Raw genomic sequence first — 15529 nt, forward strand, 5'->3', positions numbered from 1 at the left:
GCAGTGAGGCGGGGCTTGAAACAAAGGGCCTGTCATGCCCTTGAGGGCGGGGGAGGGGAGGGGAGGGGAGGGGGTGCTGAGGCCCATTTTCTCCTGACTGAGGGTCAAAGGCACAGCACACTTGCCCGGCCCTCCTGGATTTGGGGCAGGTGCGGACAGCACAGGGCCAAGTGGAGTCCACTCCAGAAAGCACGTGGCATGCAGAGGGGCGAGGACAACCCAACCTTTTCCCCCAGCTCGGAGCCAAGGCCGTGGCCCTGCAGAGCTCACTTGTGCTGCTCCTCCCAGAGGCGTGGCCTCCGCAGAGGGACATCTGGGAAATGGACAAGCAGCAGAGAGAAACACGCGTGCGCTGCTGCGGCGGGCACTGTACCTGGAAGCAGGAGGGGCACATGGTGATGGAGGCGTCGGGCAGCAGCGAGCGGAAGTACTGCCACTGCAGGGGCGGCGGCCAGCGCTTGATGAGGACGTCCCGGCGGCTCATGGAGCGCAGCACCGACCGGCTCACCACCACGGGCACGAACTCCGAGCCACCCTGCTGCGGGGCCGGGAGGGAGGGAAGCAGGGCACAGGTGCCCTCACTCAGCCACGGTGACAAGTTTATGTGGATCACGATCCCAGGATCTTTGGGGGTGCCCTGGGAGGACTCCCTCACAGTGACAAGCTCCTCCTCATGCCAGAGAGGAAGCTGCCTCACCATCAGCACCCTTGGCCTCAGGGCAGCCCTGGCTCCCAACACCCCCCTCAGGCTGCCACATCTGGAAGTTTTGGCCAATCCTCCTTGGCCACAACCTGCAGCAGAGGGTCCCTGTGTGCACAGGAGAAAGGACCTGAGACTGCCCTCCCACAGGCCCCCGCAGCTGTCACTCAGGTGCCCTCACCTCAAAGCTCAGCTTTGCCGTGAACGGGTCATCGTCTCCCATGGAGTCCATGGTCTCATCCAGCCGCAGAGTCTGCGAATCTGTAGGGGTCTGGTCAGGGATGGAAACTGAGGCTGAGCAGGAAACAGGCCGCACCCTCCACCTAACGTGTTAAGACTCACGGGAGATCAGCCAGGCTTTGTGTCTCCCCACAGCTGTGGGGACAGTGGCAAGGCCTGTGGAATGGGTTTCTAGGTAGAGGAACGGAAGGGACACAGGCCAGGGAGGAGGTGGCCCCAGTGCCCAGGCTAGGGAGGGGACAGAAGGGAATCTGTGGGGCCCTGCTGCCCTCAGCCACCTCCCCACACAGGCCACACCGTGGCTCCTGTGGGCTGGCCGGCCAGAAGCCCCGTGCAGGCAGAGGCCTGCGAGCCACTGCGAGTGGGAGTAGAAATGATGGGCCCAGCCGCAAAGCGCGGCCAGCAAGCCCGACCTTCCTGCAAACACTCGGCAATCCCCACGTGGTCTGCAGGCACTCACGACGGCTCACAGGGCATGCTTCGCAGAGCAGAAGGGGCTGAGAACTCCAGCAGACCCCTAAGCCAGGTCAGACTAGGGTGCAGGCCCCTGGAAGCCACCCCTCTGTGGAGGACCTGATGTGACAAAGGCAGGCCCAGGAAGGGACACACCAGTGCCCACCCGGCCTGAGCATCTCATGGTGCTGCAGTCAGCCCACGTGGCAGGCACGAGTTTTGTGCTTCTGCAAACACAGCCACCTCTGCGCCTCACGGTGTGGACAGTGGCATCACCTGGGCGCCTGCTAGAAAGGCAGGCCCTCAGCCCCAGCAGGCCGGCGACCCAGCCGCTGGTGCTAACAAGGTCCCAGGAGATGCGCTGCCTGCGAGATGCCCCTCCCACATTCAGCCACAAGCTACAGTGTGAGCGCAGGACCCGGCCTGGACAACTACCACAGTCCCTACCACAGGCCAGAGGGACAAGCTGAGGTGTGCCCTGGGGCTTTTGCTGACACCGCTGGGAGAAGCGTCCGCTGTTTCCAGGGGTTGCGAGGCTGATGGGACGCAGGGTCAGCATTGCTGGTGGCCATCTCTGTCACCGTGTTGAGGGGGTGAGCGGGGTGGTGGTGCCCAAGAATGAAGCCACACTGAGGACAGCAGAGCCAAGAGAACCAGAGAAAGCCCCAGATGCACGGAGCGAGCACCTGGATCCGCCAGGCTGGGGCTACTGCTAGGCCTCCTCACACACCTTGGCTTGTCCAGCCTGAGTCACGGTTTCTGTCACTTGCATGCAGAAGCCACCTGACCAGGTGGTGAGAGCCACCAATACGGACATCATATACTGTGTTAGCCACTTATCAGCTGTGTGTGGCCAGGAGCCAGGGCGGGTGGGAGACCCTCACAGGAATGACGGACAGGGTAAGACCAAGGTGACATTCACCACTTCTGGGTCTGCAGACCCTAGCCAGCTCTCTGCCCATCTCTGGCCCCCGCCCCTGCCACCATGTGGGCTTCTCCAGTCTCTCTGAGGCCACAGGGCCAGGCTCAGCAGCAGCTACCACCCCCTGGGCTTGGCTCTCCTGCCTGCCGTGTTGCCCCCAGGCCCACTGCACAATGGCCAAGGGCACAGGATACTGTTGCTTGTGATTTCTTGCCATTTGTTCTCCCGCTTGGGTCTTGGCGCCTCCAGGTCAATGAGGGAGACAGCTTCTTCATCAGTGATCCCCTCCTCCAGGTAGAACTCAACCAGGTGCAGCACCTCTGGAGGGCACAGGGCACAGAGAGGGTGCTGAGGGGACTGGTGGCCAGGGAGGTGGGGTGACCACAGAGCTCCTTCTCCATCCCAGGCAGACTTCCCCCTCTCTGCGTGTGTGGTCTCTGCTGAGCTACTGGCGAGGGGCTTCTGACCCTTTGTCAACTTGAGAGCCCGTCTCAGCCTCCCAGCTGAATGCATGACCACGGGCCTCTATTCCTGGGGCATTTCATGACGCAAAGCCCTGCACCAGGTTCCAAGAAGTGAGTGCTTCAGGTTTGGGCAGCACTGGGTCCTATCTCTGGGGACACTAACAGTGACTCCGTGTGTCAGGCAGGGTGAGTGTCATACTGCCCCAATTTACAAACAAGGACATTCGGAGGGCTTTGGGCCTTGCCCAATGTCTTGTGGCCAGTAAGCAGTGGAGCGAGCCCAGCCGCCCCTGGCCACCTTAGCCACACGTGCAGGGACGCAGGGACTCACCATAGGAAGAGGCGGAGAAGACGAAGGGCTGGCGGCAGTTGATGCACACGTTGCCCAGGTTGTTCAGCAGTGGGTTGTTGGTGGAGCAGCGGTAGCACAAGGGCACCAGCTCCTACAGAAACAAGCACCACAGACTGCCCGAGGGACCAAACCAGGAGTGGGCACATGTCCGCCTCTCCCTCCTCCCCCTGAAAAGAGGAAAGGCCACCTGGGTGGGCAGGGAGGAGGCACTGGGCCTGGGCCCGGGGGGCTCTGTGCTGTGGTGAAGCAGGAGAAAGGCCTAAAGAAATATCCCAAGTCACCTGGGGCCCTCTTCACAGGCAGGGCTCTATTCTCCTGGCAGGAACAACAATAACCACTGCCACCAATTACCAGCCACTTACCATGCCCCAGGCACTGTGATAAAAGAGGGAAATCAAGGCTCAGAAAGATTGAGCATAGCGAGGAAATGGTGGGGCTGGGATTCGAATGCAAGTCTATCTGATGCCGAGTCCCTGCTCTGAGCTTAAAGGGGGGGACTGTGGGAAAGAGCAGCTGTGGGGTTGAACGACAGCAGGCTGGGGCACAGCACCCACTGCAGAGACCGAGGGGAGGATTTGCTGGAGAGCCATAACCTGGTTCCGGAAAGGAGGTGGGGAGGGCAGGGCCTCCTAGGTGAGGGTCAGCTCCGCAGTCAGGCCAGAGGTGCAGGCAGAGGCATCTGGGCACAGAGGTGTGGAGGGAGCCTAGGGGAGGGCTAGGCAGCAAGGGAGGCCAGGCTCAGGGGCTGGGGCTGTGAGCTGGAGCACAGCAGGCTGCGTGGAGAACAGAGGAGAGGGGAGGGAGGAGCAGGAGTTGGCCAACCAAGGCTTGGGCAGGGGTCGGGGGCACAGAGCCTTGAGAGAGCGTAGCCATCTTTCAAACAGAACCCAGGCCAGGCAAGAAGTCATCAGAAGACATCCCAAAAGGAGAGGAGGAGGAGGAGCCTCCTGCCCCAAAGGGGGCATGTCCTCACCTCGCTGTCGTGGAAGGGCTTGGAGCGGATGGTCAGGCTGCCCAGCTCGATGGACTTCTGGAATCTGGCAGGGATCTGCAGGCCCTGCAGCTTGTCGTAGGCATGCCGCGCCAGCTTGTAGGCACCCAAGGCCTTGCTCTGCTTGGCCAGGGTGAAGAGCGTGTTCCTGCCATCGACAGGGTTAAGGACAGCAAAGGCCAGCCCACCCCCAAGAGCTGGCACTGCCTATCCCTGGGGGGCCTTGTGGTGGTGCCAGCAGGGCACAGGAAGGAGCCTGAGGAATGCTCTGCTCATTTGTGAGATGTGAATGCATTTCTCAGCTAGCAAGGCCCAGGGATTTTTCCAGAGATAAACAGTGCAGTTTCCATTAATATTTTAACTTTGCTTAGGTTCTCTGGGCCTGCTGATGGCTCGTTTTGGATCAGGCCAAAATGGCTCTTCCTGCCTTGCTGAGCCTGCCAGCCAGGCGCTAGGACACCTGGCACCAAGTGCCCTCTGCTCCAGCCTTGCTGGGTGGGGCCTGGTCCCACACTGCCTGGGGAGCCACCCTCAGGCCCGGCTCACAGAGGCCCCTGGGCGCACAGCATTAGTCTCCCTGCACTTCACCAAGGGCCTGCTGGATGCTTTCTGGGCAGCGGCCTCACCTGTTCTCTAGGCCCCCCCACCCCCCTGAGCTCCTTGGCCTGAGGCTCTGATCGCAGGTCACCTCAGATGCTGCGCTCCCCTGCCTGGCTGGCCCTCCTGCAGTCCCTGCCCAGGGCTTCTGCACCGCGGCCCCCCAACTGCTCAGGGACTGTGTCAGGAGATATTTCCAGGTCCCCAGTGCATGGCACAGGGTGAGGCTCGGGGCAGGGATTTAATCAAACTCTGTCGACTTGAACAGGACTTGCTGGAAAGGCTGGGGACAGGTGCTGAGGCCCCACACGCACAGCCACGGCCGCCTGTCTGGGGCACAATGGACTGGCCAGTCGCAGGGGTCTGAGTCAGTGAAGGCACCTCTTGACTTCGGGGAGTTTGCCCTGAAATGGAAATGATGGGCCTGGAACCCTTTAGAGAGGCCAGCTGTCACCTACAGCACTGCTGGGCCCTCTCCTGGGAGGGGGTTTCCTTACAGAAAGAAGGTGGGGCTGGGGCTGGGAAGGGGCTGAGAGAACAGGGAGATTTAGAAGACGACAGGGATAATTATGTCACCTATGACTTTCAAGACCTTCAAGATTTTGGTCATTTCCTGGTAGTTTTGGGCCACATAGGCCCTTCAGCCCCTTCTCTGCTTCTTGCCCCTCAGTGGTCCTCACTGGCCAGAAGAGGAGAAACCACCCCCAGGCCAGTGTCCTGCGCCTCTCCAGCCCTCCCAGACACGTGCTCACTTCGCCTCCACCTCCGTGCCTTTCCACACGCTGGTCCTCCCCGGGGACGTCTGCTCTGCCATCTTCCCTGGCTGCCTCAGCCTGCAAGATGGACGTCTCCTCCTCCAGGCAGCTTCCCTGACCAGGGCCCCAGCCTCAGCCTCGTTCCACCCTCAAACACACCACACGTCCACTGAACCAGGCCCTGACCTGTGGCCTCCCCAACAAGACGGCAGCTTTGTGGCCTGGACCTGGTCCAGTGGGGCACAGCAGGTACTCTGCACACGTGGGCTGAACAAATGCTTCCCACTCCCCAACCTGAGCAAGGGCCCAAGATTCCAAGCCCGAAGGCCTGGTGCTTCCTCCATTTTGGTCAAACTCTCATCTGTGGATTCTGGAAGGGCTTGGGACAGTGTGCTGGCCAGAGACCCATTGCTGGGCTCAGCCCAGAGAGCCCTGAAAAACTAATCTTCTCTTGGCAGTGGCCCCTCAGCCTTGCTGGCTGAGCCACCTCTGCAGCAAAACAGCAGCGGGAGGACAGGCGTGCTCTCTTCCTGAGGGCTGCTGGAGAAAGGAAGGTCTGCCAGGAAAGTGCTCTGGAAAGAACTTCTTGGGGCCATTAGACAAGAGGAGTAGGACAGAGGGTGGGGTGAGAGAAAGGATACACTTTAGAGATGCCCAAGGGGGTGTCCTTGGTCAGGCTGTGCAGCAGGAACCTGGAGATGTTGAAAAGGGTTTCAGGAAGATGGAAACTGAACGGCTCCTCCTGCAGAGAGAGAACAGCAAACGGGCTGAATTCTCCAACTGAGCTGCTGCTGGCCCAGGCCAAAGGGTAGATACCAGTAACTTGGAGTTTACTCCAACAAAACAGTGGCTTTGTTTATTGAGCCATTACTGTGTGCTGGGTGCCATACAGCCACTATCTCATGTGGTCTTGTGGCATGCATTTTTTTTTTTTTTTTGAGACAGGGTCTCACTCTGTCACCCAGGCTAGAGTGCAGTGGCATCATCAGAGCTCACTGCAACCTCTAACTCCTGGGCTCAAGTGATCCTCCCTCCTACCTCAGCCTCCCAAGGACCTGGGACTACAGGCGCATACCACCACGCCCAGCTTGTGGTATGCATTTTTATCCTTGCGGTACTGATGAGGAGATTGACATCCAGAGATGATCTGTCCAAGTTACTGGCTGGAACAGAGCAGAGCTGGGATTCAAACCCAGATCTGATTCCAAAGCCCAAGCATGTCTTTCTCCCAAGCTGCACTGCCTCTGGGGTTGGTAGTGATCCTATGTCCCTGAGGTCAAGGTGCCTCCAATTAACTCTAAAAGGGAAGAGATATTATGCAATTTAGGACATGACCACTGATATAAGCCTGGCTTTAAATGGAGGCATTTGACCCTTTCCAGCATGAACATGAAATCACATGCCTGTTCTTTGCTGTCCAACAGCAGCCTGCCCAATGCACCACCATACACGCGCACATGTGGGGTTCCCCAACTGGTGATCCCTGTTTCCCTGGCACTGGCCCTCACAGGAGGCACTCAGCGCACATGAGTGGAATGAATTGGTCTTCTGCACCTAGAGGCTGCCAGAAGCTCTGCGCAGCAGACCATAGGGAATTTTCTATTAGGAGGGGACCATAAAGGTTAAAAACACCATTTTGGGCCGGGCATGGTGGCTCACGCCTGTAATCCTAGCACTCTGGGAGGCCAAGGCAGGAGGACTGCTTGAGCTCAGGAGTTTGAGATCAGCCTGAGCAAGAGCAAGACCCCATCTCTACTAAAAATAGAAAAATTAGCAGGACGTCATGGCGCGTGCCTGTAGTCCCAGCTACTTGGGAGGCTGAGGCAAAAGGATCACCTGAGCCCAGGAGTTTGAGGTTGCTGTGAGCTAGGCTGACACCATGGCACTCTAGCCTGGGCAACAGAGTGAGACTCTGTCTCAAAAAAAAAAAAGAATACCCTGTCTTGAAGGAGTCCGGCAGACTGTGCCAACTGAGACTGCTGATTTGTAACAAAGCTTTAGATGACGAGGGTTAAAATAGGCCAGCCACCCCTCCCCTTGTGAGCACTTAAATGGCAGTAAATGGACATTCCCTGAAGGGTCCTCCTAGGAGGCACTATCATCACTGAGCCACCAGGCCTTAGCCCCGTACTCCCTTGGTTCAGAGATGAGCACTTTCTCTTTGGTTCCTAAATTTCTATAGCCTCTATTAGCTCCAAGCACCCAAGAAAACCTGAGACCACATCCTTTTCAGGGTGAGAACCAGGATGAAGCCTGCCTCTGGTTCTACTGCACTAGATGTGGAGGCTGAGAAATGTCCAGAGAGAACAGGAGGAGGGGCATCCTCCAGCTCAGCGCCTCTCCTCTGGGAAAGACACCGTCATCCCAGGCAGGATCCAGCGCTCTCCTCTCCAGTCTTCCAGTCTGCGCTGCCAGGCCCTGATGCTGAACCCCACACTGCCACTCGCCTCCAGGCCTTCGCACAGCCTGTGACCTCTGCTAGGAATGCCCTTCCTCCTCCTCTTCCTCTTCACTTGCACATTCTTCCTGGTCTCCCTCCTCTTGGCTTAGGGGCCATCTCCTCCAGAAAGTCTCCTCACAGGCCTCTAGGCCTTCCCCTTGAAGGACTGCCCTGTTTGCTAGACTGTGAGTTCCTCTGGGTGGGGACAATGTAATGTCCACCACTGTGTCCCCAGGCCTCATCGCAGAGCAGGCATTTGTTGAATGAAAGAATGGGCCAATGAAGAAGACTCGGCTGGTATAAAGTCCCTCAGCTCCCAGCCCCACACAGGCCCAGGAGCAGAGCTCAGCTGTCAGAGAGAGGAGCCCCAGCCCTGTGCCTCCCTGTGTGGAGAGGATGAGGATGAGGAGCAGGGAGAGAGCTCAGAGACGGCAATGAGCACTGGGTTCCAGGGTGGCTTAGGCAAACTGAGGCTGAGCTGGGCCCTGACTTCCAAGCCTAAGTTGAGTCTGGACTCCTTTTGTGGTGGCTCCTCTCCAAGTGAGCACCTGATTAGAGACAAGGGACTCTGAGGGGGTCTCATCTCAGGGAAAGCAAATACCAAAAGGGAAGATGAGGTCCCTTGAGACCACCGACCATGCTGTGGGAAGAGAAGGAGCACAGGGCTAACCGCTGGCCTGGCAGAGCCCGTCAGAGGAGTCTTTCTTGCAAGACTTTCCCAAAAGGCAAAAAATGTGCCAAGAGGTCAGCACGGATTAGAGGGAAGAAAATGCCCAGGGTGGAAGGAAGGGCCTTTGAGAGGTCAAAAAACAGCGAGACGCTCCGCCTTCAGGGTGCAGCCGTGGAAACGTGGTGTAAGGCCGCCACCTGGGGCAGTAACAAGAATAACTGACACTGACCCAGGGCCACTCTGTGCCGGGCACTCTTCCAGGCGCTTTTCCAATATTGACTCATTTAACCCTCACCACAATCCCAGCAAATAGGTACTGTTATTATCCCCATTTTATAGAGAAGGAAACAGAAGTACAGAGAAGGTAAATGACTTGCCCAAGGTCACACGATGCAGCTGGGGTGTGAGGTCTCCTGAGTTCACCTTTTAAACAACATACCAGCCCACTTTCTCTAAATGAGAGGGGAGAGGGAGGGAACAGCTAAGAGCACAGGCTCTCGAGCCAGCCTGTTGGGATTCTAGTACTGGCTCTGCTACTTACTAGCTGTGAGACCTCCCTGTCAAGCACCTCAGTCTCCTCATCTGTAAAATGGAGATGACCACACTCACAGTATGGTTGAAAGGATGAAATGAGTTGATACAATAAAGCCCCTGGCACATTGCCTAATAGTAGTCAGTGATCAATACAGGCTGGCTATTGACACCTGCCCAGCTTATCAGCCAGCACAAGATAAGCTCACACTGCAGGAGCTTAATCATTTGTTGAGTGGCTGAGGAGACAAATAGGATGAAGAGGCTGTTGACAACCTGTCAACTGTTCCCCACTGCCACCAGAAAGATTTTAAAAGCCTTCATCAAAGGAATCAGGGAGTGACTAAAAAGAACTATTTGGGTCTCTGGAGATCAAGCCAATCCTCTTGTTTTATAGAGAAAGAAACTAAAGGCCAGAAAGAAAACAAACTGCTCAGGAGCATACACCATAACTGGGCCTTCGCCCTCCTAGAGGAGAAGCCCCCATGGAACTCCCACTCCCCTTGTCTGGCTAATCCAGAGTTTGCCCAAGTCATCAACGCCTGAACCAAGCAACTGGAAATACCCACTCCAGCTCTGGACTATAATTCAGAAGCCCATAGCTAGCTGCATGTCAGACAAGTAGATGATCAAGGAACACCAAACTTCTTCTCCCCAAAGGAGACTAGGATTCCTCAGCAGTCCACTGCCCAGTGGGTTACCCGCCCCCTTACCGTGTACCGCTGAATGGCATGGTAGCCGTGGTACAGCTCGGCCAAGTGCTGGAAGTGGTGGAACTTGCTGAGCATTGCATCCTTCTGGGCAGGATCTGCTGTGTGCAGAGGGGAGTGGGGCGAGAAGGGTGAAGACATGTCAAACGGTATCTGTGGCTGCCGACTGGCCACAGGAGGAAGGGTCAGGTGACGGCACTGTTGCCAGCACCGCTTCTTCTGCAACACAGGGCCTATGCCAGGGAGAGGAGCAAAAAGATGCAGTGATGGGGAAGGTATTCACTAGGAGCAGGGGCCATCCCAGGATGGTGAAGTCTCAGCTGGGCAGAGCACATGGCCAGGAAGAGTCTAAGAACATTTCTTTCAGGCTCTTCCAGATCTCACGCAACACTGTCCCAGGCCATTCCACTGGGGAAGCACCAGCTGCGAGAAGACACCCAGACATGCCACAAGAGCCTGGCAGGACTCGGGTGAGCAGACACCCACTTTATTCACACTCACCTCGTGCCTCTTCCCACTGCGCTGCTCCTTATCAGAGAAAAAAACCACCGTCCAGGACAGAAAAATGCCACCTTACACCTGGGCTTGACGGTTTTCAAACTAGAAGCACGGCTCCATGAGGCATGCTCCCAGCAATGTTATGAAGGAAGCAAGACAGAGGCACCCCCATGGTACAGATGGGCATGTGGAACCCAGAAGGACTGTGACTTGCTACAAGTAACCTTGTGGCCTCCATTCCAGTGTTTTCCCCACTCCTGCATGGGCCTGGTCCAGTGCAGAACAGCTCCCTGTCCCTCCTGCTTCCAGAACTCCATCAGTGCATGATGTGAAGTCTTGTGAAAGAAAGCAACACTGGGCCAGGCGCGGTGGCTCATGCCTGTGATCCTAGCACTCTGGGAGGCCGAGGCAGGAGGATCGCTTGAGCTCAGGAGTTTGAGACCAGCCTGAGCAAGAGCAAGATCCCATCTCTACTAAAAATAGAAAAATTAGCCAGACGTGGTGGCACATGCCTGTAATCCCAGCTACTTGGGAGGATGAGGCAGGAGAATCACTTGAGCCCAGGAGTTTGAGGTTGCTTCAGTGAGCTAGGCTGACCCCACGGCACTCTAGCCCAAATGACAGAGTGAGACTCTGTCTCAAAAAGAAAAAAAAAGCAACACTGAAACCATTTTTCTGCCTGGGATGAGTGGGAATCTGGAGTGTGTTATTGTAAAGCCATCTCTTGCTCATATTTTCATTTAATTAAATTTTTTTAAACCAGCACTCATCCAGGCCCAGCTATGGGCTCCCAGGTAGCAAGGAGAGATATGTTCTGAATTAGCAACACAGGCTGGACCTCCCAACCGTAACCCCAGGATGGCCCTCATACCATTCTTATACTTATGGGCAAACTGGAAAAAGATGACACACCAGATTAGGCCACTGCAAGACAGGCTTATGGACAATATACCCAATAAACAAGCTGAGGGCTTTAATTAAAATGTCCCAGCTCTTTTGATGTTTATCTTGGTGCCAGAGCAGAGCTGGGGAAAACAGTGGCCTGGCTGATGTTTACTTACCTTGAGCTATATCAAGGCACTGCATGGACAGCATCCAGTAGTAATAGGCGGCGTCACTGAACCTGCTCTCCACCACAGCATTGTGTGTGAGCTGCTCCAGCACCCTGACCGCTTCTCCCTGCCGCCCGGCCTTGTGGAATGCTGGAGTGGGAGGTACAAAAGCACATGCAATTCAGGGTGGGAGATAGGAGACAGGAGACAGGATAGAGTCCTGCGGGGCTTGTAGGAGACTGCTTTGGAAGTAGGACACTCATCTGCAGCACTTCGTTGCTGGGATGCCGCCTCTCAGGCCAAAGGCTATAAATAACCAAGGCTACGTCCTGAGAAAAATACAGTGAGATACACCACTTTTTGGCTGGGAAAAGACAACCAACTTTGGGAAGGCATGGCAGAAAGAAAAACCTGAGTGGTCAAAGTTCAGGGCAAAGTCTAGGGAGAAACTTGCTCATCTTCAGTGAGGTTTGCCCCCTGCTCTATTCCACGGCAAAGCTTTGTGACTCCTGAGGTGACACTAACAGGACTTGACACTTTATCAGGCTTGGAGGTTTACAACGTGCTTTTGCCAGACTTATGAGAAGGGAAAATTATTCCCTTTTTAAATGAGCAATGAAATGGGCTTTGCAAGGTGGAGGTAAAGTGTCACACCAAGGTCACAGAACCAAGCCCAACTAAACTGGGTGCTTTTTGATGACAACCTTGAAAGATCTGGCTTGCTTCTCAAAACCAAACATTTGTGAAAACAACTAAAAAAATTTCTCAATCGTTCCTACATCCATTTAGCAGAAATTTTCTCAGTACCTACTACATGGCCAGCCCCTCAGGATGTTGGGGCTGCTAGCAAGCACTCGTAGCTGTGACACTTGCCCACATGCAGGCATTCAGATGATCCAAATCCTCCGCCTTTAGCAAAGGAAAAGGTCTGGCCTTTGTTCCATTCTCATCTGCAATCTCTCGTCTGAGTACCAAGTTACTATGGTGATGGATTCTTGGAAGGGCAGACACAGACAGATGGATAGGTTGATGTGTTTTGCCCAAACATGCAGATACTTCAGCAACTGGGTGCTCTGGAAATGTTGAAGCAGTAGAGAACACACTGTCCTTCAATGGGGGCTTTTAGCTGAGGCGCTCCAACAGGAGACATTTGTTCTGCAGTGTGTCCGGTGGTGGCAACTGTCACCATATAGATGTGTAAATGACACGGTATTGAGTATGACACACCCAACTTCAATTAGAAGACTTCCTAACTAGGCAGTAAAACATAGAAGACTCAGGTTTCCCAGTCAGACAGATCCTGATCTAGTTCTGGCTCTGCTGCTTGCTAATCTGTGACTTTGCACGGCACATTTAGCCTCTTTGTCTCTGCAGGGCTATTGGCAAGATTCAAGGTTATGTAGGTTAAGTGCCCAGCCAGTGCCTGACATAGGGCAGTCAATTTTTTAAACTGTGATTAACATTATCAGTTAAAGCTCCATACTTGCTCTGCCTCCTATTTCAGATGGTGTCAGACCTCGTGTGCAGCCATTTTATCAGTAGAAATGCTGAGGAGCAGAGGTCACCTCATTTACCTGAGCCAGAAACAGAAACCGAGTTTCTATTCTCAGCAAAGGCAAGTGGAGGCAAGGCTGTGCCACACTCTTTGGCAGTCTCTACTTTTTGTCCTCGCTGTACCCTGGCTCCAATGACCTCTCTGCTACTTCCTAGCTATGGGACTTCAGGAAATCTCTTTACCTGTTTAACCCTCAGTTTTCTCATCTGCCAAATGGGAATAACAATAACGGTACCTATACAATAGGACTGTTACGAGGATTAAATCAGAAGATTCAGCGGACTGCACAGCACTTTGCTCAGTAACCACAGAGGCTCTGAGAGCAGACAGCACCCCCTAAGGTCCTGCAGCAAGTGAGTGATGGGCCACATGTGTGTGAGTCCAAAGCCCATGTTCTTTCCACTGGTCCACAGGTCCACCAAACACGTCACATCCCCAGGATGAAGTCACCTATCTTGGGACCTATGGATGGGAGCGGGCCTGGCAACCTTCTTAAAATGTGTGTCTTGGCAGTGCCTTGCCCTGCCCCTTCTGCGAGATGCCAGTCTGTGTGGCCTACCTTTCTGGGCTTCCTCAAAGCGATCGTTCTCTGCTAGCCACTGAGCATAGGGCACGTAGATGTCAACCTTAAACTCGGGATGCTTCTCACCCAAAGCGAAGGCCTGGAGGAAGGAGCAAACACAGTCTTAATAAAGCAGCCCCTGCAGCCCCCATGAAAACATGGCACTTGGCTGAATCCATTAGGGATGTCATATTTTGCCAACCTGACAGCTCAGAGGGGGAGAGCGCCTCCCTCCTCAACTACCCTCAGAAACGCAAAAACAAAGCAGCTCTTTGAAAACAAAAGGCAATTAACAGCAATATGCAAGCGACTGGATTCAATAACAACACAGTCTGTTTCTGGACCACAGAAGTGGCACAGAATCGGAAACATTTTATTTTGAGGGTTTGCGTGGGCTCCTGTAGCGCAGCAAGCAGATTTCTTTAATTGCAGGCGACACCTAAGGAAATAGAATTGACATTATCATCATCACTGCTTATTAGCTGTCAAAGATGACTGTGGGTTTGGTGCTGTGTGGGACCCAGGGCCTGTTTCACCTGAGCCCCAGAACCACCTGTCAGGCTGGGAGAACCAGAAACAAGCCACAGGAAGAAAGTTTGCCTGATGCACAGCCAGGACCGAGTGGTTTTAAGATGCTCTAATTTATGCTGCTTGAGAAATCTCCTGATAAATTTATCTTGCCATTATTGCCTCTGTCCCTGGCCCCACCTTCTCTCATCAGTGACCTTGTCACCTCACCAATTGGAGCTACCCAGAGTAAAGACAAGAGTCAGACAGCTCTTACCCAGAAAAGGCCTCACTATCACTCTGCAAAATAGACCACAATGGGTGGGTGGGGCAGGGTGAAGATCGTGTGCAAGGCCCCTAATCTAATCCTCCAGGGAATGGATTTCTCCCCCGGGAGCCAGGGAGCTGGAGGGTGAGAACTGAGCTGAAGAGGGGCCTCAGGCTGGCCGCCTCTCCCACAGGCCTGGCTGATTCTTCTCACCTGCCCCCACGCTAGAGGAGCCCAGGTTGGGGTGGGGCCAAAAATGGAGAAGAGCTGGCTCCTGAAATGGCTCTCACAGTCTGTATCTGAGAAGTATGGATGGCATTTTCTGCCAAAATGCTACCCAGCAGGTTTTAAATGTCACACAGGTAGGTGCATCTTCACATCAGAGATGTGTCTGAGCCTGTGGTGCTGGTCAGAGGCAGCTCAGACCAACAGCAGGCACTGAAGCTGTCATGTTAACACTCACATCCCTGGTATCTATCTGTTACGGGACTGGCACAGAGCTGGCAGTCGATAAAGATTTTCTGAATGAATGAAGGAATAAACAAATGGAAAGCTAGCATGGAAAGGCCCTCCAAGATACCCTGGTTCAGAGAATTGGAAGTTAAGTCTCCTGACTTCCAACGTTCATTCCATGATGAGAGCAGCTTCTCCCCATTCAAACTCCAAGAATCCCCTCTACTCACCTGTCTGTTTCCCAGGGCTCAGGTGGGGCCCCCAACCCATGAGGTGTGTTTTCCCCTCACCTCATCCCAGCGCTGAGTCTCCACGTGCAGCTGCACCAAGGACTTTAGGTCTCCAATCTTCAGGTAGGTCTCGGCAGCATAGCCAGAGTTATCCAGCTTCTTGAAGTAGTCAGCACACAGCAGCAGAGGCTCACGTTCAGCCTTGTCCAGCCTACGGGCGATGTCGATCAACCTGGAGGGGTAGGAAGGGCAGGGAGGAGAGAGACCACTGTGAATGGGCCTGATGGAAGGAAGTGGTGGGGGGACTTTGGATCTTCCAAGGGCAGGCTCTATGTCCATTCATTCTGCTGTCTCCAATGCTAATAGAGTGCCATGGCCCCTGGAAGATGCTTAATGGGTGGTTATTAAATGAGTGAATACATACTCCAGAAATATTGCCAGGGACCAGGAGAGGAAGGCTCTAAAAGATACTGTTGCCACCTTATATCTTTCACAGGAGTTACCAATCTATCCACAGCAGGATCTGGGGACAGAAACAACTGTTTACTTATCCCTACCAGGTACAAAGATGGCGCCATG

The 15529-nt window shown here is 54.6% G+C and overlaps 1 protein-coding gene across 11 annotated transcripts in view; it reads right to left on the reverse strand.

Annotated features, from left to right (window-relative positions):
- Nucleotides 1–15529, reverse strand: part of IFT122 (intraflagellar transport 122) — a 74730-nt gene that overhangs the window by 450 nt on the left and 58751 nt on the right. For 6 of the 11 annotated variants that reach the window (XM_069484403.1, XM_069484401.1, XM_069484399.1 and 3 more), the window contains 10 exons: nucleotides 15011–15182; nucleotides 13490–13592; nucleotides 11385–11525; nucleotides 9829–9923; nucleotides 6116–6216; nucleotides 4105–4270; nucleotides 3111–3222; nucleotides 2510–2635; nucleotides 882–961; nucleotides 374–538 (listed from right to left, as the gene is read on the reverse strand). In XM_069484403.1, the coding sequence (XP_069340504.1) occupies nucleotides 374–538; nucleotides 882–961; nucleotides 2510–2635; nucleotides 3111–3222; nucleotides 4105–4270; nucleotides 6116–6216; nucleotides 9829–9923; nucleotides 11385–11525; nucleotides 13490–13592; nucleotides 15011–15182 (1261 nt within the window). Of the gene's footprint in view, nucleotides 1–373; nucleotides 539–881; nucleotides 962–2509; nucleotides 2636–3110; nucleotides 3223–4104; nucleotides 4271–6115; nucleotides 6217–9828; nucleotides 9927–11384; nucleotides 11526–13489; nucleotides 13593–15010; nucleotides 15183–15529 lie in introns of all 11 variants that reach the window. The other 5 variants (XM_069484404.1, XM_069484402.1, XM_069484400.1 and 2 more) reach the window with 1 other exon arrangement.

The sequence above is a fragment of the Eulemur rufifrons genome, chromosome 10 (assembly GCF_041146395.1).
Source record: "Eulemur rufifrons isolate Redbay chromosome 10, OSU_ERuf_1, whole genome shotgun sequence".
NCBI lineage: Eukaryota > Metazoa > Chordata > Mammalia > Primates > Lemuridae > Eulemur > Eulemur rufifrons.